At 46.3% G+C, this 23,060-nt stretch overlaps 2 protein-coding genes across 4 annotated transcripts; one reads left to right on the top strand and one right to left on the bottom strand.

Annotated features, from left to right (window-relative positions):
- Nucleotides 1-89: 89 nt before the first annotated feature.
- Nucleotides 90-17,965, bottom strand: LOC115139206 (methylmalonate-semialdehyde/malonate-semialdehyde dehydrogenase [acylating], mitochondrial-like). 2 transcript variants are annotated; one of them, XM_029676350.2, is made up of 12 exons: nt 17,704-17,965; nt 9,342-9,383; nt 9,107-9,181; nt 5,845-6,006; nt 5,640-5,718; nt 4,755-5,057; nt 4,276-4,397; nt 3,505-3,694; nt 3,118-3,299; nt 1,367-1,546; nt 944-1,042; nt 90-782 (listed from the first exon to the last, which is right to left on the bottom strand). In XM_029676350.2, the coding sequence occupies exons 1-12, from the start codon at nt 17,740-17,742 to the stop codon at nt 681-683; spliced, it is 1,575 nt and encodes a 524-aa protein (XP_029532210.2). In that variant the 5' UTR covers nt 17,743-17,965; the 3' UTR covers nt 90-680. The 2 variants fall into 2 exon arrangements, with proteins under 2 accessions (XP_029532210.2, XP_029532211.1); XM_029676351.2 differs by lacking the exon at nt 9,342-9,383.
- LOC115139209 (sterile alpha motif domain-containing protein 15-like) lies at nt 17,046-20,196 on the top strand. 2 transcript variants are annotated; one of them, XM_029676353.2, is made up of 4 exons: nt 17,046-17,283; nt 18,546-18,652; nt 18,855-18,953; nt 19,837-20,196. In XM_029676353.2, exons 2-4 carry the CDS (start codon nt 18,581-18,583, stop codon nt 20,005-20,007), a joined length of 342 nt encoding a protein of 113 aa, XP_029532213.1. In that variant the 5' UTR covers nt 17,046-17,283; nt 18,546-18,580; the 3' UTR covers nt 20,008-20,196. The 2 variants fall into 2 exon arrangements, with proteins under 2 accessions (XP_029532213.1, XP_029532212.1); XM_029676352.2 differs by lacking the exon at nt 17,046-17,283 and adding an exon at nt 18,162-18,257.
- Nucleotides 20,197-23,060: the final 2,864 nt, after the last annotated feature.

Here is a 23,060-nt window from a genome sequence, read left to right on the forward strand (position 1 = left end):
TTGTTCTATATTCATGCTTGAGAAATACAATGTCTAGTTATATAGAGCTCAGTGATGAGGCATAGGAAGTAGTATACTTAGCCACAGTATTCAATGGATATCTTTATTCCATGTAAAACAGGAACACCGCTCACTAATGTTACAAATTGGATTTTTAGAATGCACTCACACAAATACTAACACTTTGACAATGTCTCTGTTCCACAGGTTGGGGACACTAAGGACCATGATGGCTGTGGGACTGGGGTGAAGCCACTTCTAGATGCTTATCTACAGTCAGTGTACCGCTGTTCCCCTCCTAATGGTTATAGTTAGGATGCGAGGGGAGTACTGATCCTAGATCTTTGCCTATGGGCAACAGAGGCCTTCTCTCACCCTTTGCATTCCACCAAGTCCATCGTTCTCATGGAACTCCCAGGAGCAGCAGAAGGGTTTGAGGCTATAGTAACAGTACATTTCAGATCTAATCTGCCACCACCATATAAGAAACATTACTTTCATTAACAGGGTCAAACTCCAGAATATAAAAACTTTGCTCACGTAGTACACTCTGTATAAAACATATTCCAGGACTGCAATAAAGTCGTATCAGTTATCCATACCCCTTGGGTGCTAACCCCTTGTGAATGTCAGTCAGTAGAATGTTGTGCCAGGGAGAGAACACAACATTTACATTCCGTTTAGCGCATGGTTGGCATGGTAACTGCTGCAGCCTTAGTCGTGGCATCCTCAGCCTTCCACTGTGATGTCACCGTCTTGATCTGAGTGTAGAACTGAATGCCCTGTAGCGACAACACAAAAGCGACAGTCAACCACAGAAATCTTCCACCTCATATATAGTTGTCTGAAACAAAAACGTAGGATCAATATGATCGCATGATAAAAATCGGTGGGTGAGAAACAATTGTGGGCTTGTGCTGGTCATTGCCGGTGTTGGGCTAACCTGTTTGCCGTAGAAGTTAGTGTCCCCCCTGAAGGAACCCCTGGAGCCGGTAAAGGAGAACATGGGCAGGGGGACGGGGATGGGCACGTTCACTCCAATCTGACAGACATACAGATCACATTATGAATCAAGGAGATAAATGTCAACAGAGAAATTACAGCTTGAGGGATCCATGAAAAGGCCTTGTGCATTGTTGCAAAATAGTTCTGTGAACAATAGATGGTTGTCCCTCAGTCTTAAATCCCATTAAAAGCAGATGAAACCCCCACTGAGTAACCACAAGCTATGAATCACCAATCTATCAGGAAATGATGTCATCCAATGATCAATGGGAAACGACTTGTAATGCTTGACATCAAATCACACAAGTCTTACTTTCCTAAGCACCTACCGGAATTCTCTGAACGTTGAACTATGGCTCACCTGTCCGACATCCACCTCATGTGTGTACTTGCGGGCGGTAGCGCCGTTGGTAGTGAAGATGGCGGTTCCGTTGCCATACTGGTTGTTGTTGACCAGGGAGATGGCATCGTCCAGAGTGTCTGCCTCCAGAACCACCAGTACAGGCCCAAAAATCTCCTCCGTGTAGCACTTCATCGCTGGCTGGGGTGGGGGGAGGAGTGGAAAAGCATGAGATTAAGCTCCCTGTCAGTGTTCTACAGGATATTATGTCAAGAATAGAGATTGGGTGGACTATCATGTATTATTATTGTTATTATTGCTGGCCTTCCAAATGAGTTGAAGGCAAATCAGATCCAATATAATACGTGAAGTGGTATGACTTGTGGAAGGGGATACACAGAAGAGTCACACCCGAAAACCTGAAGGACAGTGAACGTGAGAAAGAGTGGAAAGTTGGGTTGACAAAGGCACTGTGTTATCTTCTCTCCATATGGACAAGATTACATAACCATCAATGTGACTAATGGTTCATCAGCCAAGATCTCCATATAGCAGGCAGACATCGCTGGTCAAGTCAGTCGCTGGTCAAGTCAGGCCTCTTAACTCCAGCCAGACATTAACCTACAAGCAGGGGTTGGAACCATTTCAGGGAACCGAACCATAAACAAGAAAAACATTGAGGAAAGGAAATGGATCTCTAGTATTCCAGAACAGAACCCTTATTTTCAAATATTGAGAACCGGTTAATAATGTTATTTATTGTTCCAAAAATATTCCTAATGTCTAGTGTAATATAAATATATTTCAGTGAAGTCCTGATGCTAGTAATAGCCTAAACACATTCCAATTCATGACATGATGCTCAGCGCTTTAAGCATTCCCCCTCCATGTCCACCCCTCTCGCTCTCTCTGTCCACCAAACAACGAGCTTACCGGTTCCATAGTAAGCTGCTCTATCCGTGCTAATTGGTGGAGTAAATTAATGTGCTAAATGTAAAAATGATCTTGATTTCACCAGGTAAAAAATATATATATATACACGTAAATTAACTATTACTTTTCTGGGGTTCGAACCGGTTCAGAACTTTATTATGCTGGTCGGAACAGAATAAAATCGGGATTCTGCTCGGAACAGAAGTTGTAAAATAAATCATTTGGTTCCAACCTCTGCCCACCAGAGGGGCTTTGGTTAGATTGTACTGCAGGACAAGGGTTAAATATTCTCATCTACTGTAACAGTGAGTTACAGAGCTACCACAGGCATGTTTCAACGTTTATCTGCTTTGTGTGAAAGTGGAATTCCCACTGTACCAAGGTTCAGCGTTGTTGTGAGATACTCCAGTGATGTAAACCCAAATATAAACTGGGTGGTTTTAGCCTTCCAATGCTGATTGGCTGAAAGCTGTGGCATATCAGACCGTGTATGACAAAACATACATTTTTCCTGTTCTAATTACTTTGGTAACCAGTTCATAATAGCAATAAGGCACCTCGGGGGTTTGTGGTATATAGCTAATATACCATGGCTAAGGGCTGTATCCAGGCACTCCACGTTGTGCCATGGCTGAGAACAGCACTTAGCCATTCTATATTGGCCATATATCACACCCCTATTGCTTAAGTATAGAGGTGCGGTGGTTCACCAAAAGTTACATGATGTAATGTAATAATGTAGCCGGAATACTTGTAGATGAGGAAACCTTGGCTTTAGCTCAGCTACTAACAGTCAATCACTCAGCTGACCAAAATTCATAGACCACGCCCCCCCTTACCGTAACGTTGCCGATGATAGTGGGTCCTACGAAGTTTCCATTCTCGTATCCTTTGACGTGGACATTGCGTCCATCCAGCAGCAGCGTAGCTCCCTCGTCCACGCCACTCTGGATCAACATCTCAACACGGGCCCTGGCCTCAGGGGAAATCAGTGGACCCACGTCAGCACCTGGCTGGTCACCTAGATACACCCACACAAAGGAAGAAAACAAGGAATTAGAATTCAGAGGATGGACATTCCAATTCTGAGCAATGTTGCATGATACGGTATGTGGACTGGAGCTAGTGGTGCTATAGGATGTACTGTTTTAAATGGGGAAAAAACACTAGCAAGTCTTAAATTCACACAGGGGTTAGTGAGTCTTTTAGGTTAAAGGGTGAGGTACCTGCATTGACGCGCAGGGCTTTGGAGCGCTCCACCAGTTCTGGGAGCCAATCACGAGCTTCGCCTACCAGAATGGCAGTTGAGAGAGCCATACAACGCTGTCCTGCTGCGCCGAAGGCCGCGCCCACCAGCTGGTTCAGAGTGTTCTCCTTGTTGGCGTCAGGCATCACCACACCGTGGTTCTTAGCTCCCTACAAGCCAGAACACATGGGTTGTTACATTTACTGCAATACATTTTAGGAACGTGCAAAGACATACAGTAGACCTAAGCAATAACTATCTCAAGAAAGAAACTCAAGGATCGACAGCCATCTATTGGCTCAGTCTTGATAGAACTATTCATCTTGCAGTATGGTTAAGGCCACAGTAAACTATTTAAAAGCTGCTATGTAACTTTTTGGGCGACCCGACCAAATTCACATAGAAAACGAGTTATAGATCTGTCATTCTAATTGAAAGCAGGTTTAGTGGTAAATCTTCTACGTGCGCTCTCTATGTTTTGCATTCTGAATTTTCGTTATTGCGTCTTTCGGTTTTGAACACTACAAACCATTAAAAATACAATATTTTTGGTTATTGAAAATATATTTCACAGCGGTTTATATGGTACAATGATTGTCTACAAACTTGTTTTGTCACAAACCCAAATTAGGTGAATTATTATATTTTTTGCAACCGGGAAATGGCGGAGCGATTTCTGCATTTTGCACTTTTAAGGCAGACATGTTTCCTAAATGCGTAAGGGATTCTTCAATGATTTAACCATGTTTACCATGTTGGACTGCACTCTCTTGCCGTTCTTGGATCCTCTCTCGTAGATGTACTCTCCTGCCTGGTTGGAGCCCACAAAGCTGATGGCCTTGATGGCTGGGTGGTCACAAATGAAATTCACGGCTACGGAAAGAGGTCAAAGGTCATCTAATTTTACTCATCAACATCATCCCATCATCAGCACTGTAAGGGCACAAGATGGCACGGTGTAATCACCTTGGAAACGAAACAAACAACCTTTCTTATATGGACTCTTTCCCCTAAAGCACCTACACACATTATGCAAAGCGTTTAACATAATGCAGTACAGCGCCCTTAACCACTGCGCCACCCGGGAGGCCTGCTTGAGGTATATCAATAGTCTGAATGGTCTTGTAGATGCAGCACTAACACATGATCAGCATAGCCTGCTTCATTGCATCCTGGGAAACAGGACACATGTTTTATAAAAGACTAAGCACACACACAACCCCGTCTCACCAGCGTGCTGTCCATGGATGATGTTCAGGGTCCCGTCGGGCAACCCTGCATCCTGCAGCAGCTTGGCCAGCAGCATGGTGCACCCTGGGACGCGCTCGGAGGGCTTCATCAGGTAGGTGTTGCCACACACCATGCCCATGGGGAACATCCACAGTGGAATCATGGCAGGGAAGTTGAAGGGGGCGATGCCGGCACACACCCCGATGGGCAGGCGGTAGGTGTAGGTATCCATGTCTTTGGTAATGGAGGGCAGGGTCTCCCCCATCATCAGGGAGGTGATGCTGCAGGCGTGCTCTGCCACCTCTAGGGGGCAGAGAGGAGCAGAGACACGGTGAGAAAAGCCAGGGAGCTGAAGGTCAAACAGTACATGTGGAGGTAGAAATCAGAGTAGGGTTGAAAGAGGGTTGGCAGAGGGTCAAATATGTGTGTTGCTAAAGGAGACCAAGACATCAGAGATACAGAGACTCTAATAGAGAGGCTCCCATACAGAGACTCCCATACAGAGACTCCCATACAGAGACTCCCATACAGAGACTCTCATACAGAGACTCTCATACAGAGACTCTCATACAGAGACTCCCATACAGAGACTCCCATACAGAGACTCCCATACAGAGACTCCCATACAGAGACTCCCATACAGAGACTCTCATACAGAGACTCTCATACAGAGACTCTCATACAGACTCCCATACAGAGACACCCAATAGAGAGACTCTCATACAGAGACTCTCATACAGAGACTCCCATACAGAGACTCCCATACAGACAAGAGAAGACTAAAATAAGCATTTATTGGACAAGTTCTTGTAGTAGCCATCTCCCCGTTTCAAATAAACATTTTCTCCCGTTTCCCATGCCTACTGAAGGGGACTGTCTACTCACGCAGTCCTCTGAAGACGTCTCCCTCCGCGTCGGCTAGAGTCTTGCCTTGTTCCAGGGTGATCAGCCTGGCCAGCTCTTTCTGTAAACATAGAAGAAAATAAATAAAATTTGCCAATCAGCTTTGATAAACATGAATGTTTTAGGACCCGGTTATTGTTAAGAAACATGTATGCAGGCCTGATTTCAGACCAGGGGCTTTCCTTACAATGTTTTCCTTGATGAGCTGCTGGTATCGGAGGAAGATCTGCTGGCGGGTGAGGATGGAAGTGTCGGACCAGGAGGCATAGGCCCTGGAGCAGGAGTCTACTGCAGCCAGCATCTCCGTGTGGGTGGCTTTGGGCACACGACTCACCACCTCATTGGTAGCCTGAAATAGGGGGAGAAGAGGGACAAAAGATGACCAGGTCATTGTGAACAGAGACCAACAACATCTAGGGCCTGTCCAGAAGGGTGTAACGTTTAAGAAACTTGAGAGAAAAATTAACTGTGTACAGGGATAAGTGTCATGACATGTGGAATAGGGAGTCCGATACCATTTCAAAATGTTCTATTTGTCAGGGCCAGCCTGATGACGAACAAGATCGGCAACCACCACATCCTCAAATGTTTGGTTATAATCATATGATTTGCCTGCTTAATTACCTCCACAACTTAAAAACGGTCTGAAGTAAAATGTATACAAGTGTTTTCAATCTATATGCCTCAGGACAACTGACAATCCAATCTTGAACTGACTAAACTGCTGAATTTTCACTCTGTACCCAAAGTATCACATGTCTCACTGTTCAATTGAAAGTTATCAGGTTTATAAATCAACCAAAATCTGTAATGATGCATGTATACATAATTCAGAATGACTATATAATGTTTAGACTCAGGAGAATTAGCCTTTAATGCCATGCTCTACCACCATGCTATTGCCTTGGCTTTTTAGCCACTTGCCTTTTTATGGAAAACATATTTCAACAACCAAAAATATTGTGTTTTCAGTTGTTTGAAACTGGTGTACAAAACCGAAAGTAAAAAGACGCAAAAACAAATCTTAACGGGAAGCATAGAAATAGAGCACATAGAACAGATCTACCGCTTCTTAGACTTGCTGTCAAAGAGAATGACAGATTTATAACTAACATTTCCATGTGAATTTGGTCAAAAATGTAGTCGGAAATTTTGACAAACTTTAAATTAAAAGCTGTATTGTCTTGAGTCAATAAGTATTCAACCCCTTTGTTATGGCAAGCTTAAATAAGTTCAGGAGTAAAAATGTGCTTATCAAGTTGCATGGACTCACTATGTGCAATAATAGTGCAACAATTTATGACTACCTCCTCTCTGTATCCCACACATACATAGTAAGGTCCCTCAGTCAAGCAGTGAATTTCAAGCACAAAGACCAGGGAGGTTATCTAATGCCAGGAAGGTTTTCTAATGCCTCGTGAAGAAGGGCACCTATTGGTAAAATAAACTAACATTGAATATCCCTTTGAGCATGGTGAAGTTATTCATTGCACTTTGGATGCCGTATCAATAAACCCAGTCACTACAAAGATACAGGTGTCTTTCCTAACTCAGTTGCCGAAGAGGAAAGAAACCGCTCAAGGATTTCACCATGAGGCCAATTGTGACTTTAAAACAGTGACAGACAGGACATAAAATGTAGTTTTTGGTTCACCAGCCACTGTGGCAGCTAGATGTAAAAATCTACCAGCAATTCACTTTTTGTCCTGTATTGGATTTGCCCCAAACATTACTGAGTACCACTTTCCATATTTTCAAGCATAGTGGTGGCTGTGTTCATGTTATGTGTATGCTCGTAATCGTTAAGGACTGGGGACTTTCAGGATAAAAAAAAGAGAAACGGAATGGAGCTAAACACAGGCAAAATCCCAGAGAAAAACCTGGTTCAGTCTGCTTTCCACCACACAGAGATGATTTCACCTTTCAGCAGGGAAATACCCTAAAACGTGTATTCCCAAATTGGGGTACGCGCAATGCCGTCGGGGGTACGCCAAATGTGATACTTAAAAAAAGAAAGAAATAAAAATATTTGTATTTATTTATTTTTGTACATTTTCAAACAGTCCATTTATATTTTCCAATGGGGCTATACATTTGGGTGAGTTTTTTTCCCCCTCGCCTTAGTAGCCTCGTTTCACTGCCAAAAATAAAATGTAACATCTAGTGTTCAGCAAAATAACAACACAATGTCAAATACAGGTAGCCTAGTCAAATAATTAACATCCAATCACCTCAACCATTACCCTTTCGCAGGAATTCCACTAACAGTTCAAGTACAGTTGAAGTCGGAAGTTTACATACACTTAGGTTGGAGTCATTAAAACTCGTTTTAACCATTCTACACATTTCTTGTAAACAAACTATATTTTTGGCAAGTCAGTTTGGACATCTACTTTGTGCATGACAAGTAATTTTTCCAACAATTGTTTACAGACAGATTATTTCACTTACACTGTATCACAATTCCAGTGGGTCAGAAGTTAACATACACCAAGTTTACTGTGCCTTTAAACAGCTTGGAAAATTCCAGAAAATTATGTCATGGCTTTAGAAGCTTCTGATAGGCTAATTGACATAATTTGAGTCAATTGGAGGTGGATGTATTTCAAGGCCTACCTTCAAATTCAGGGCCTTCAAACAACATTTGAGAGTGTGCTGACCCTGGTGCTAGAGGGGGTACGCAGCTGGAGCTTGAATGTTTGAAGGGGTATGGGACTATAAAAAGTTTGGGAACCACTGTCCTAAAACACGAAGCCAATTCTACACTGGAGTTGTGGACCAAGAAGACAGTGAATGTTCCTGAGTGGCCGAGTTACAGTTGTCTTAAATCTGCTAGCAATGATAAACCACCAATTTGCCAGAGCTTGAATAATTTTTGTAAGAATATTGGGCAAAATCTGCACAATCCAGGTGTGGAAAGCTTTTAGAGACTTACCCAGAAAGACACAGCTATAGTTGCTGCCAAATGTGATTTTAACGTATTGATTCAGGGGCTGAATACTTATCTAATCAATTTGTGTTGTATTTATTTGTGTTGTATTTGTTTTTTTAACAAATGTTTGAATTTTACCCTTACTTTTTGAGAGTATTTTGCATAGATCATTGACAACAATGAAATCAATTTTAATTCTACTTTGTAACACAAAATGTGGAAAAAGTAAAGAGGGTGTGAATATTTCCTGGAGCAAGACAATGAAACGTTTACATGAAGTAGATGCAGACAGGCCCCCCGGGCCTGAGTTAGTGAATGTGAGTGCATAAACATGTCAAGGTTCAATTGAACTGGCTATGAAGAATAGGCTCCCATTTCTTCACTTTCCAAATCATACATATTAAATGACACCCTAAAGAGTTCTTCATCTCCAGCTCCTGACCGGTTTATAAATTGCTTTTTAGTGTTTGCATGAACTCCCGTTGTGATGTGGGTGTGTTACTGCAGAAATACTTACAGGGTTGTGAATGTCCAGCCATTCTGAGGTGTTTGACTCAACAAACTTGCCGTCAATGAACAACTTGGTGGTGGGCTGGAAGGTTGCAAAAGCACAGGGGGACAATGCAGTCATCCACCATATCAAATCATCATATCTGTTCATGTCTAGATTGTATGAGCATGTATTCTAATACAAGTCTTCTCTAGTTACAAACACTCATAAATGTAGTTATGATTGCATGATGTTAACTCACCACAGATGATGAATAGCATATGCGACCCATCTGAAAGGGTGACTGTAAACGAGAGAAAACGATAGTTATCGGAGTTGTAACTCCAGTTTTACAGTATGAGTGGAGCGGAGCCCCATAGGGGAGCTCTGCGCCTAGTGGTTTACCCCACTGCCTAGGCAGAATATAGCCTGAGAAAAAAATGATGCACACATCTGCAGCCAATAGGAGTATAGGTGTCCCTATAAAAGGGGTCGCTTCCCCTCAATCAGTCTCCCGAAAATGATCTTCAGCGAGACTGGGGGTCGGCAGGGCCTTAAGTCCTATGGGACTCCACTTTACTCATAGAACTGGAGTTACTACTTCTATATCGTGGAGCTCTGCCCGACTCCTAGTGGTTTAAGGTGGAGCGCAACACTCCAAAATATATTCCCTGCCGAACCGAACACTTCCCAAACTTAGTGAAAAGGTCTGGTCCAGTAATGGCTGTGACCAAATCCCGCAACACTGTAACACACTGTGAAAACAGACTGTGTCACAATGTACTGCGTCCTCGGTCCAATCCGCCCTACTCTGTCCAGAGGCACCGCCAATGACTAGTGGGCAGATAAAGCAGAATATGAGCCATAGAAATCTGTACAAGCAGATAGATGAACTCAAAACTTTGTCGGTATTAAAAATTGGTCAAATAGTGCTGTAACACCAGTTACAGGAACTATATCCGTCATCCATCCACCCAAACACAGTCATAGACTTGTGGACAGGACAAAAAAACATGACTCTACTGTGCTATCCCAGCCAGGAGTAATGTCATTTAGTGTCACGTTCTGACCTTAGTTCTTTTGTTATGTCTTTGTTTTAGTATGGTCAGGGCGTGAGTTGGGTGGGTTGTCTATGTTGTGTTTTTGGCCTGGTATGGTTCTCAATCAGAGGCAGGTGTCGTTAGTTGTCTCTGATTGAGAATCATACTTAGGTAGCCTTTTCCCACCTGTGTTTCGTGGGTGATTGTTTCCTGTTTTGTTGTTTGTGTCACCATTCAGGACTGTTTCGGTTTTCGTTTCCATTCACTTTGTTATTTTTGTTTTGGGTCATGTTCAGTTATTATTAAAGTATCATGAACACTTACCACGCTGCGTATTGGTCTTATTCTTGCTACTCCTCAGAAGAGGAAAACCGTTACAGAATCACCCACCACCAAAGGACCAAGCAGCGTGGTATCGGGCAGCAGCAGAAATCTCGGGACTCATGGACATGGGAGGAGATTCTGGACGGAGAAGGACCATGGGCACAGGCTGGGGAATATCGCCGCCCCAAGGCAGAGCTGGAGGCAGCGAAAGCTGAGCGGCGGTGGTATGAGGAGGCAGCACGGCAGCGCGGCTGGAACGAGAGGCAGCCCCAAAAATGTATTGGGGGTGGCACACGGGGAGTGTGGCTAAGTCAGGTAGGAGACCTGAGCCAACTCCCCGTGCTTACTGTGGAGAGAGGGGGACCGGGCAGGCACCGTGTTATGCCGTGAGGCGCACGGTGTCCCCGGTGCGCAGGCATAGCCCAGTGCGTTACATCGCAGAGCCTCGTATCGGCCGGGCTAGAGTGGGCATCGAGCCAGGTGCCATGAAGCCAGCTCAGCGCATCTGGTCTCCAGTGCGTCTCCTTGGGCCGGGGTACATGGCACCAGCCCTACGCACGGTGTCCCCGGTTCGCCAGCACAGCCCACTGCGGTCTGTTCCACCTCGCCGCACTGGCCTGGTGACGGGGAGTATCCAGCCAGGTAGGGTTGTGCAGGCTCGGTGCTCGAGACCTCCAGTGCACCTCCACAGTCCGGTCTATCCGGTGCCTCCTCCACGCACCAGGCCTCCGGTGGCAGCCCCACGCACAAGGCTGTCTCTCCGTCTCCTTCCTCCAGGTGCTCCCGTCTGTCCTGAGCTGCCAGAGTCTCCCGTCTGTCCTGAGCTGCCAGAGTCTCCCGTCTGTCCTGAGCTGCCAGTCTCCCGCCTGTCCTGAGCTGCCAGAGTCTCCCGCCTGTCCTGAGCTGCCAGAGTCCCCCGCCTGTCCTGAGCTGCCAGAGTCTCCCGCCTGTCCTGAGCTGCCAGAGTCTCCCGCCTGTCCTGAGCTGCCAGAGTCTCCCGCCTGTCCTGAGCTGCCAGAGTCTCCCGCCTGTCCTGAGCTGCCAGAGTCTCCCGTCTGTCCTGAGCTGCCAGAGTCGCCCGTCTGTCCTGAGCTGCCAGAGTCGCCCGTCTGTCCTGAGCTGCCAGAGTCGCCCGTCTGTCCTGAGCTGCCAGAGCCGCCCGTCAGTCAGGAGCTGCCAGAGCCGCCCGTCAGTCAGGAGCTGCCAGAGCCGTCCGTCAGTCAGGAGCTGCCAGAATCGCCCGTCACTTCGGTGCTGTCGGAGTTGCCCTTCACGTCGGAGCTGCCAGAGTCTCCCGCCTGTCCGGTGCTGCCGGAATCTCCCGTCCATTCGGGACCCGTTGCTAGGGTTCCAAGTCTGAGGTCGGCGGCGAGGGATGGAGTGGGGTCCACGTCCCACGCCAGAGCCGCCACCACGGACAGACACCCACCCAGACCCTCCCCTATAGGTTCAGGTTTTGCGGCCGGAGTCCGCACCTTTGGGGGGGGGGGGGGGGTACTGTCATGTTCTGACCTTAGTTCTTTTGTTATGTCTTTGTTTTAGTATGGTCAGGGCGTGAGTTGGGTGGGTTGTCTATGTTCGTTTTTCTATGTTGTGCTTTGTGTTTGGCCTGGTATGGTTCTCAATCAGAGGTAGATGTCGTTAGTTGTCTCTGATTGAGAATCATACTTAGGTAGCCTTTTCCCACCTGTGTTTCGTGGGTGATTGTTTCCTGTTTTGTTGTTTGTGTCACCATTCAAGACAGTTTCGGTTTTCGTTTCCATTCACTTTGTTATTTTTGTATTGAGTCGTGTTCAGTTATTATTAAAGTATCATGGACACTTACCACGCTGCGTATTGGTCCGATCCTTGCTACTCCTTCTCAGAAGAGGAAGAGGAAACCCGTTACATGTAGTCATTCTAATAGGAGAAAGCGGACCTGATGGAAACCCTGTCCAATAGTCCTGCATCAGCCACGCTGAGTATAGAACGAGCGAGAGTTAGACGACATGTCTACCAGGTAGAATCGGATAAAAGGAGACATGCTCATCAAGACGCCGCTGCACAAATATCCTCTACCCCTGTTCCTCTGAAAAGGGCTGCAGGCACCGCTACTCCACGAGTGGAGTGGGCTCTGACGCCATGAGGCAGTGGCCGCCCTGCCGCCTCATAAGCCGTCTCAATTCCTTCGCAAAGCCAATGAGACCGCAGCGGTTTTGAAAGTGGTCTACCAAGTGTACTAGCACTGTGACACAAAAACAGCTGAGGCGATGACCTAATCATTGCTGTGCGCTGCACGTAGCACGCCAAGGCATGCACTGGGCACAGGCAATGAAGCCTCTCCACTTTGAATGGGGAGGCGGGGGCGGGGGGAGAAAGCCCATAGTTCAACGGTCTGTGACCTATATGAGCTCTTAATAACCTTCTACATAAATGCCGGGTTCGGACATAACACCGCTCTGCTCAAGTCGCCATTGACGGCAAGGCAGTCGGTCTCATCAAAAGAGCACACAAATCCCTGACACGCTTGGCTGTAGTCAAGGCAAGCAAAAGTGCCGTCTTCAGAGACAACATCTTGAGGGGGATTTGATTCAATGGCTCGAACGGCATTTCGCAGAGCGCCTCGAGTACCAAAGTTAAATCCCACTGGGGTAGCATGACTCTAGCCGCTGGCCTAAACCGCCCCGTTCCAATTGAAACCGTTTCACTAGAGGGTGGCTGAAGACGGCTGCCGCGAATACCTTAATGGTGGCAGGTGAGCACTGCTTGTCAAACATGAACTGTAGGAATGAGAGCACGCTCGACCTGACCGCACACGGGGTCCACATTCTCTTTGGCACACCATTGTGAAAACACGTTCCATCTGCTGGCATACGTTCTGGATGTGAAACTGGCACGCGAGCCCTGTATAGTTCTGATTACTGAATCAGATAATCCACTGCGCTCTAACCTGTCCCTCTCAGGGGCCAAACCCCCAGTGGCTGGCCGATTAGAGGCAATTGCTCTATCATGCCTGCCACCTGAGACATCGCGTCCTCTTGATGTGGAATTGGCCATGACGGCTCAATCAACATTTAAGTCATCTCCGCATACCACGGAGCCCCTGGGCGATCTGGGGCTATCAATATGATTGACAACCCTCCTGTTCTCACGCAGGCTAGCAGTGGGAGAACGCAGGACAGCGGTGGAAATGCATACAGGAGAACATCTGGCCACTGGTGCGCAAAAGCGTCTATCCCTAGTGGCGGTTCGTCCTGGGCTCATAGGGAAAACCATAGAGGACACTGCGCGCTAACAAGTGACGCAAACAGGTCCACCTCAGAACAGGTCCACCCCAAACCATTCCCATATTTGGAGAACAATGTTGAGGTGCAGCTGCCACTCGTCGTCTCGGGTACCGCCTCGAGACATGTGGTCTGCTCCGACGTTCTGATAGCCTGGAATGTGTGCTGCTGTCAACAAGCAAAGGTGCTCGTGAGCCCACAGCCACAATTCCTCCACCAGCCAGTGGAGTGCAGGCGACCTGACTCCTCATTGCCGATATATGTAGGCTACTGTGGTTTGGTTGTCCGACCAGACCAGCACGTCTTGACCCCGTAGGGTAGACACAAAGTGGGTCCGAACCAGAAGAACTGTCTCCAACTCCAGGAGGCTGATGTGGTCTTCCGAGGGAGGTCACACACCTACCGCCAGAGCCTGACATGTCCCTCCCATCCAGCCAAACAAGCATCTGTAAAACACTGGAATGTAGGAGGACACTCTGCCTATTGGACCCCTTGCGTCAGGACGCACGGGTCTCTCCAACAGTTCAGGTCCACTCTGAGCGAGAGGAGAACTACCAGAAGAGAAAAAATGATGACGGTGCCTCACTGGATCCAGTCATAGTTGGGCAAACCCTCGCTGTGTTCTGTGCATGTGCAGAAGTCCCAGATGAATCACGGAGTGGGCAGACGACATGAGACCCATGAGTGTCATGACGGAATGCACTGATTCGGATAAAACCTTCGTAGGGCTAGCAACAAGGCAGCCCGCCGAGGATCTGACATTCGAGCCTTCATAGCCAGTGTCTAGCTATAAGCCCAGGTAGACAATCCGATGACTTGGGAAAAGAGCATGCCTTGGCCCATTCACAGCGAACCCCAAACATGTGAGATGAATCAAAATCAAATCACTGTCTGTGTCGTGTGTATAATCGCCAGCTCTGCTGACGGGGCAAGAACCAGTAGGTCGTCTAGGTAGGCTAGTAGCCTTATCCCTTGACGAAGCAACGGTTCCAATGCCGCCTCTCGCATTTGGAAAAGTTGCGAGGTGCCAGGGCGTACCCGAACGGCATTATCGTACGCCACCCCCTGGAAGGCGAAACGCAGAAACTTCCTGTGACGAGGATGCACCAGCACATGAAAGTATGCCCATCCTTTAGGTCTATGCTTATACAAAAGTCTTTGTTGTGGATACATTGCAGCAGACGTTGTCGTAAGCATTCAAAAGGGCTGTTTGGCTACGCTCTCGTTGAGAGTGCGTAAATCCAATATTGGCCTCATTCCCCCCCCATCTTCTTTGGCACTAGGAAGTGGGGTGAATATAGCAAGCTGTTCCTTTTCTCTTGGGAAACTACGGTGACCGCCCCCTTCGCCGTAATCTCTTTCACAAGAACGGCTACTTTCTCTGGCGTCTTCATCACAGTCTCCACCACGCCCGAAAATGGGGGTGGAATTAGATGGCATAACCCTTCTCCAGCGAACGACTTAGCCAGGAGGAGAGGGTGCAGCATCGCTGCCACTCCGAGTAATGCTCTGAGAGCGGGAGAGCACGAAGCCGTAGGAAGGACCTGTATTCCTCTATGGCCCAAGCCGTCGCTGTCCCTGGACAACTGAAGTGGAGAGACAGCCCAGGGTGGGCCCCGCACGAAAGGGGGAGGAAATAGACGCGTTCTGTGAGAAACGGGGGCTCCAACCCTTTGGTTACACTCGTAACCTTGTGGTTCCAGCCCTCTGTGAACGCAGGACGGGTCTGAGCTACACTAACTGGGATGCTTACCTGAGTTAATGTCCCGTCTCCCAACAGCGATTGCGTCATCGGCCCAACATGGGGCTGTGTACGCAGACTGTTCTTTAAACCCCTAGCCACCTCACTCCTAAGAGTGTGTAGGGTTTTTATGAGGTATAGCATGACGGCTTATTAAGAGCGTCTGTCTCGCTTCCCTCATGTCATTCCCACTCACAACGTCCCCCTGTGTGTGCTCAGCTACTTACTCGTAGTGGGCTGTGCTACACACAGTGGTGAGAGGAAGAGAGAGAGACGGAAGGAACCTGAGCAGTCTCAATTTTGTTATGGAAAATAGGTTATCTTGTAACAAAGCCAGATGGAATACATTCTTTATTAACAAAGGACACATCGGCTCCTCAATGCCTGTTGGGGGATGAACAGTGGCCGATGTCACCTGAAGTCCTGTCCTCTCCCACTCGTCCGGTCATCGTCTCGTCTGACTACACCAGGTGCTGCCGCTCGACGGGCTCTCTGACGGTAGACCCATGTCTACTGGAGACGGTGGAGCGAGGGGGTTCCTTTGAAGTTGCTTGAGACCCTCCTGCTAATGGCAGGTGTTTAGACAGCTGCTTTCTCTCCTCCTCAAGCTTCCCGAAACGCAACGTTGCATCTTTGACTGCTGCTCCGACGTTCATTAGGGCGGCTTTGTCAGTCTCCTTCATAGCCGTCAAAGACAGTCAGAGGTGTCGCTCCACAACCACCGAAATGGCCATGGACCTCCCCGCACATAGAGCCACCGGAAATCTTCAACGCTTCCTCTATCTCCTTTCACGACAGCTCAGTCCTACCCGTGGTGAGACAGGATAGAGGCTGCCAGGAGGGCAATATTATTAGCTGCTGCTATAGCCTGTACACCTAGAATGAATGACTTCTCTCCCAGCTGTGCTGCGAGTCGGTCCTAAGTCGTAGGTAGTGTGGGTTTCCTGTACGACGGCCAGGAGCTTGAACCTGGGGCGAGGTACGCGGCTAGGGCATCCTCGAGCCTAGGGATCTCCTGAGGCCATTTCCCGGCCACTTTGGTGATGCCTTCGCCGGCACTCTGGGCATTAAAGACGACTCCCATGCACCCTACACATATTTAGTGAAAGAGGGCATGGCCAGTGTCTTTGTCTAGAGTAGTGTCTTTGTCTAGAGTAGGGGCCGCCCACCATCATATCCACTTCCAGAACGGAGGGGGGCAGTGTAATCTCCAGACGGCTCGCTCAATAAGCCCTGTAAAGTCAGAGCGCAGAGGGCGTTGCATAGGAGGCAGCTGCTGAAATTAAGAGCCCGTCTTTCCCTCGCCCAAGGATGTGAAATTCCCCTCGCTCTCCCTAGGGAGGGGGGGGGGGTGTAATTTCAGCTTTGGTCAGTAGACTGGGTTTTTCCGGAGAAAAACCCAGACACTTCCCAACGTCCTCGTCATCTCCGGAGACACCGTCGTCATATGATGCCTCAGAGTCTGAGGGAAGCACAGTCATGGCATCTTCCAGAGGGAGATCTCCCTTGAAAAATGCCCACCTCTGTTTCCTCTCCTTTCTTTCTCTCCTTTAAAGAAAGGAGGGTGCAGCTAGGGCATACCGGGGATCTGTGTGGCCGCCGCTAGCGTGCTGCAAACCCAAACACACAACACATAAGTCGTGTGGGTCCGTAGCCGCCATAGTGGAGCAGCGACACAGAGCTCTTAAAAGAGGCATGCTCATGAAGGACAACGTGGAGACTAGGGAATTGACAGCAGGTTTGCCCTGAGTCTTCTCTCTAGGCGTCTTCTGTCCAGTCCTGTCGCTGAAGATAACTGGAGGCTGATTGGGTCACCTGTGCTCCTATTGGCTGCAGGTGTGTACATAATTTCTCAGGCTATTCTCTGCCTATGCAAATGGATAAACCACTAGGAGCAGAGCTCCACGATATAGAACACATAAAGGATCAATTTTCAATGCTTAGTTTCCATTGGCGAAGATCCAAAAGCCTAACTTTCTGCAAGACGACTAGCTAAGCTAACTATGTGGCATTGTAGCTAGCTAGTTGAACTCGAAAGCTAACGTTAACTCGTCCAATTGCATGCTACAGGAAGTAGCTATATGTTGCAATGCCAAGGGGGGAAATAATTATAAGTGTATGTTTCGACGTAGAAAAGTGTGGCACCAACTAACTAGCGAGCTAGCTAACGTGCCATTCGAGCAAGATAGCAAGTCAGCCACTCAAGCTTCAAACAAACAATGCATTTAGAAAAGCTGCACGTGGTATGTGGTTTACCTTTTTGCTCCATAACGACCTTGCTAGTATCCCTGCCATGGTTGAAGCAACTGTGATTGCTTTTAGCCCAAAAGTACGCACTCCCCAGCTGGTCAGACCCAAAATACAGACACCTCTAGACACTAGAAAAGGTTAGCCGACAAGCAGTCACACAATCATTGCGTCAAACTGGCTGAGGACGTAGAAAGAGCAAACGCTGAAATGTTGATCTGCTCTTTCACTGAGACAGCGAGGTTGGGCCACATTGACGAGCGCAGCAGATGCTTTAACAATCTGTGAAATTGGCATGCATGATTCCCGTGAATAGGACCCGATCTGGGCGGGACAATAGCTTGGGAAAGAACCAATCAGTAGGCCAAAACGAATAAACTCCCCCAAATGTATGAAGCGCATTGGCTGGTCTTTAATGATTGCGACCAGTCTTCGCTGACACGAAAATGAGTACTCTGTTACATCTCTTTCATTGATCCCAAGTAGAGTCCATCATTCTAATTTACACCATTTTTTTCCTTATCGAACGAAGACGTGAGAACAAGTGTCTTCTTTCAAACATGGTAGAATACATTATAATATTATTGAATATCGTAGAATATAAATAGAATAGAGCAAACATGTTAGAATACATTAGAATATTATTGAATATCGTAGAATATAAATAGAATAGAGCATATTCAATAAGTCACTTGAAATTACGTATGACTTATTTCGGATTCCACTATTTATAATGTGACAGACACTTTTTATATTGACCTTGGTCTGAGTTTTACTGCTATAAATAAGTTACATCAGAATGCATTTGAAAGTATTTCAGTGCTTACCTAACATATTATATTTCCCGACAGGTGGCAGTTTCTATGGTAACAGACACACAGGCAAGATGGCGTTCCTTCACTGGAGTTGCCAGGACGTGGCAAAATGGATAATATCCTTAGGATATCCACATTATACAGTGAGTAAACATATTAAGTTAACAATTAAGTGACTTAGTTACTAATTTATTCACAATGCCAGGTAACTTTCCAGCTTTATTTTAGCTAGCCTAGCAACAGAGTAACTTTATAATAATGTGGCTTAGACAGAAGCAGTCCAGGCGTGGGCTACTTTGGTGATAGAGAGACACTTATTCAACAGCTCTGTCTTTATCCCCCCAGGCCTGTTTCACTGAGAACCTCATCACAGGTAAAAAGCTGATTTATGTAAATTGCTGCTATCTGCCAAGATTAGGAATCACAGACTTTGAGGATATGAAGGTAAGGAGATGGTCCTAAAAAGCTTTCAAATTCTACGTTTTTATTTGACGTACTTTTAATTTCGATAGAGTTATTTTTGAATTAAAAAGTCTGAATGGAAAGTAGAAATAGGCTAGACTCCAGTAATCTCTGCACTAAATCTTCCTGGGAGCGCCAACATGAATGTGTGCAGGACTGTTCCAACCCAAATAAGAAAGCATTGGACAATCTTCCCATCTCAGTTGTAGGCTAATTTTTAATGATAGGCCGCACAACATGCTATTTCATACACAGCCAAATGCAGAAAATCAGATGCAGCACAGATAATAATTCATATTTCATAGGCCAACTCACCAGGTGATAGCAGCTAAACTGGACCAGGGTTTATATTTCTAATGTGCATGGTGATGCTCTCATTTATAACCTATTATTAATGCTTGTGGGAGTTAGGGTAATCAGCCCTGAACACCCCTGTAATTAGGAGTGGGCAACGAACTGATTATTGCAGATAGAAATACTATGAATAAAGCTGCCATTTCTTCCTCACTCTACACTCTTAGATTCCAAACGGGTTCTTCGGCAGTCCCCACAGGAGAACCCTTTTGGGTTCCAGGTAGAACCCTCTGTGGAAAGGGTGGAACCTGGAACCAAAAAGGGTTGTTCAACGGGTTCTCCTATGGGGACAGCCAAAGAACCCTTTTAGGTTCTAGATAGCACCTTTTTTAGGTTCTAGATAGCACCTTTTTTTCTAAGAGTGTATACATTTCAGAGGGGCATATCTATTCTAAAATGCAATACATTTCCATCTGAACATTCTACAACATACCCTACTGAACGTGACACATATATTTTAGTAGCCTATGGTTTGACTCAGCTCCTCCTCCCTGTGTTATACCCCCTGTAGGCCATCTCTGCCCATGTGCGTGAGCTGCTGGGGACATCAGAGCCACTGTGGAGCCGCAGCATCGCAGACCCCCCCAGAGACAGCATGGGCCTGTTCCTGGAGAAGAAGAGCAGAACAGGGGACTGGGCCGATTCCTTCACCTACACACAGTTCCTCGACAGGAAACAATGAATGGAATCTGTCCGTCTGATAAAAGAAACATGAATGAATGAGCTGTCTGTCAGTGTGTTGTTTGTAAGATGACGTTAGTTGTGAATGATGAGACAATAATGTTCCATTCAATTACAGATGTTGAGACACTATATCAAGACAGTGTTTTGTAAGGCATTTTGTGATTAAATTGGTGTTCTGGGGTGTGTATTTAGTTTTTCAGATGATTTCATTTGTAATAATGTGATTGTGGGGTAACATCTGGTGAAGTGAAGGGCTTAGAACTATGACCCTGTAGTTAGTGCACTACCTGTTGTGCCAAAGGGTCTAGACCTCCTGACATAGTGTGCATGAAAACAGATAAATATTCTAAGCCAAAGGCCCCTTAAGGCTATGTTCCACTTATGCATGGACCGACAGAGTATGAAGGTTTATTGAATGAAATGAATACTCAAATGGTCCATGAACAGTTGGCACACAGTTTCCTCATTACAATGTCCTTTATTGATTAACTAGGTAATGCAAGGTACAACAACAGGATGTCGTTTTCTCCATCCTAAAATAATGTATTAGACAGGAAAACTCAAAAGGCTCTTGAAATTACCACAGATCCCTTCATTCCAACACCTTGGGCACAAGCTGTCTTTATTGATCTGAACCGTGCCTGTATACAGTGTCTGAATGAGGCTGTATTGATCTGCAGTAGAGATCCTCAGTGTAGTGCTGTATTAGATGAAACACGATACTTTGTGTATTATGAATTGCTGTGGTAAGAGGCAGGAATGTATTTGTTCTGAGGAAGAGTCATATTTCCTGTTAAGAGAACGCACTCAGAGAACACCTGTGTTAAGTGCATTTTCAACGTGAAGAAGTGCAGAAGATGATAAGATGACCTCAGAGGTATCATTCCCAGGCATCTTCATCACGTCTTCATGCCACAATACCATGTTAGCCCGCTGATCTAAAGCCTATACAGCTCAGGTAGCTAACGCAAGTCTTCAGGTCTCAAGCAAGGTTGTAAATCACTGAAGCACCTCCATTACATAAACACATCAGCAATAGCCTGTGGCTAGCCCTCTGCTTTAGCCTGAGGAGTAGGTGCCAGAGGCAAAGCAGGGAGTGCCAAGGCGGTTATAGCCAACCTGTCATTTTCTTGCCAAACACCCTTGTTTGGCATGAGAAGGATGTTGCCTTGTATAATGCAGAAATAGTTAGGTTGAAAGATGCTGAAATTAGCATATAGTACCAGGCTGTTCTTCAATTTGCCAGTACATGATACACATTGTAAGGATATTATATATAGGGTCCTAACCACAGGTGCCTAGGCTACAGTTGCTGTTATTTGTGTGCTTTATTTGTTTACAGAGCTGCAGCAGATCTATTCTTATTATGAACCAATTAGATTGTGTGTGTGTGTATGTCTCACTGCATCAAATCATTGAGCTTAATTGGCTTAGTGCTTGCTCATAAATGTGGTGAGCTCATAATTATTTGTGATGATAAATAAGATGGTAATTCATTTTTAAAAAATATATATTTGCATACTATAGGGATCCTGCATTGTCAGATGTGCAGTTGAGTTCTGACTAAATTAATGAAGCAGTAAACTACAGTTTTAAGATTGTGCTGGGAAGCACTGCATCTGTCTTGATAAATGCACAAATGGTCCCTAGTGCTGGGGGCACCCTCTATTACCATTCCAAGCACAGCACCTCTAGCCACCCGCGAAATGGAGCTGGCTCGGTGGCGGGGAAAGGTTGACAGTAGCCAACGACATCTGTGACGTCCAGACCGGAGGACACATTGGGTCTGGCGGGGTGTCCGTCTGAATTAGGTCGCGTTGAGCCAGCATTTCATCCGCGGACCTGCCGACAAAAAGCGATGCAAACATTTGGCCGCTGTAACGCGATCCGAATTCAGCACCCGCCGTCAGTAGACAGCGCCGAATAGATAGCTGCCTGTCTCTTCAAAGGCGTTTTCTCTGCTAAACGGTGCATGCTGGTGGAATGCGCAGAGTCAAGCCACTGTGTTGAAGCTGCAAAGCTGCACCCTCAAAGCGATAGCGGGACCCTATTCACCTGCAGTTTTTTTTTAGATAGGCAACTTCCAGTGAGCATTTTCCACGAATATCAACCAGGGAAGGAACGCGTTGGAATGTTGCTTTGTATGCTGGTCATGGATTTCTTGAAGGGCATCGGCGGTTTCGAAGGCCATTGTCACAGACTATTGTAGGATCCAGCGCACATTTTTGGGGTCCTGAGTCAAGGAACCCCCATTTACATTGCACAGAATTCTGTCAAAATGCATTGGCGTTCATAACAGCATTTGTTGAAGAATGTACGCGGTACTACCCTAGATCGAACATAACTGATGTCCCGTCTTCAAGGTAAACTTTTACCTATATTTTATAGCCTACTATACATTAAACGTTAGCATCTGCATCACATTGCTGTTGAACTCTTTTGGGGAATCGCATTTGAGGAAATTGCATGGGGAGCAGCGGTACGGTTTTTAGTGCAATGAGGCTCCCATCCTAATTGCCTCTCTCACGCCGGAGTATGCTATGTGAAAACGTGAGTAATCTCCTAAATAGTATAGTTGAAAAGCTTTTTATTTTTTATTTAACTAGGCAAGTCAGTTAAGAACTAATTATTATTTACAATGACGGCCTAACCAGACGACGCTGTGCCAATTGTGCGCCGCCCTATGGGACTCCCAATCACGGCCGGATGTGATACAGCCTGGATTCGAACCAGGGACTGTAGGAAGGACGCCTCTTGCACTGAGATGCAGAGCCTTAGACCGCTGCAGCACTCGGGAGCCCCATAAACACTATAACACTGCAAGGTCAAAAATTCCCATCATATGATGAGAAAGGCGCGGTCAGATTAAATGTGTATTTATAGAACCCCCTTGCTTGCATGTTGAGGTTTTTATTTTATTTTTCTAGGTGCAATTGAGAATCATGTAATGTACCCATTATCGTCTTGTCCACCTACAGATGCATGGTGGATCACATCAGATTGAATTAAGATATGAAATGACTGCGCTCGTGCTCGGCATGATATGAGTTC

Source organism: Oncorhynchus nerka, linkage group LG13 (assembly GCF_034236695.1).
Source record: "Oncorhynchus nerka isolate Pitt River linkage group LG13, Oner_Uvic_2.0, whole genome shotgun sequence".
Lineage (NCBI taxonomy): Eukaryota > Metazoa > Chordata > Actinopteri > Salmoniformes > Salmonidae > Oncorhynchus > Oncorhynchus nerka.

What these genes read in the sequence shown, in the direction of transcription:
- LOC115139206 (XM_029676350.2), bottom strand. Translation starts at nt 17,742, where the DNA reads ATGGCAGGGATACTAGCAAGGTCGTTATGGAGCAAAAAG. An exon ending in TATGCTATTCATCATCTGTG is followed by an intron (nt 9,182 to 9,341) that starts GTGAGTTAACAT and finishes GCAACCTTCCAG; the next exon opens with CCCACCACCAAGTTGTTCAT. An exon ending in AGCCCTGCGCGTCAATGCAG is followed by an intron (nt 3,300 to 3,504) that starts GTACCTCACCCT and finishes GGGTGTATCTAG; the next exon opens with GTGACCAGCCAGGTGCTGAC.
- LOC115139209 (XM_029676353.2), top strand. Translation starts at nt 18,581, where the DNA reads ATGGCGTTCCTTCACTGGAGTTGCCAGGACGTGGCAAAATGGATAATA. An exon ending in TAGGATATCCACATTATACA is followed by an intron (nt 18,653 to 18,854) that starts GTGAGTAAACAT and finishes TTATCCCCCCAG; the next exon opens with GCCTGTTTCACTGAGAACCT. An exon ending in CAGACTTTGAGGATATGAAG is followed by an intron (nt 18,954 to 19,836) that starts GTAAGGAGATGG and finishes TACCCCCTGTAG; the next exon opens with GCCATCTCTGCCCATGTGCG.